Source organism: Nestor notabilis, unplaced genomic scaffold (assembly GCF_000696875.1).
Source record: "Nestor notabilis isolate BGI_N333 unplaced genomic scaffold, ASM69687v1 scaffold30230, whole genome shotgun sequence".
In the NCBI taxonomy this organism is placed as follows: Eukaryota; Metazoa; Chordata; class Aves; order Psittaciformes; family Psittacidae; genus Nestor; species Nestor notabilis.
In genome coordinates, this window is record NW_009912956.1 from 1 (window position 1) to 223 (window position 223).

The 223-nt window shown below is 65.0% G+C and overlaps 1 protein-coding gene across 1 annotated transcript in view; it reads right to left on the reverse strand.

Moving 5' to 3' along the window:
- Positions 1-3: 3 nt before the first annotated feature.
- LOC104411622 (adenylate cyclase type 3-like) overlaps positions 4-223 on the reverse strand; it is a gene marked incomplete at both ends in the record, with an annotated part of 8,894 nt that continues 8,674 nt past the window's right edge. The window contains one exon of the mRNA XM_010022087.1: positions 4-145. Within this exon, the coding sequence (XP_010020389.1) occupies positions 4-145 (142 nt within the window). The remainder of the gene's footprint in view (positions 146-223) is intronic.

Below are 223 nucleotides of genomic sequence, written 5' to 3' on the forward strand. Positions count from 1 at the left end.
TGCCTCCATCTTGTTGGCCACGGTGACATCGGTGGACCACACGTCGTACTGCCAGCGCTTCTGGCCCAGCACCCCCCCCAGCACTGTCCCGCTGTGCACCCCCACCCGCATGTCCACCGCTGTCTTGGTCTTCTCCCGCACGTAGCTGGAGGGGGGAGACAAGGTCAATATGGGGGGTGCCATCCCATCCCCACCCCACAGCTCATCCCCATCCTGACTCCCC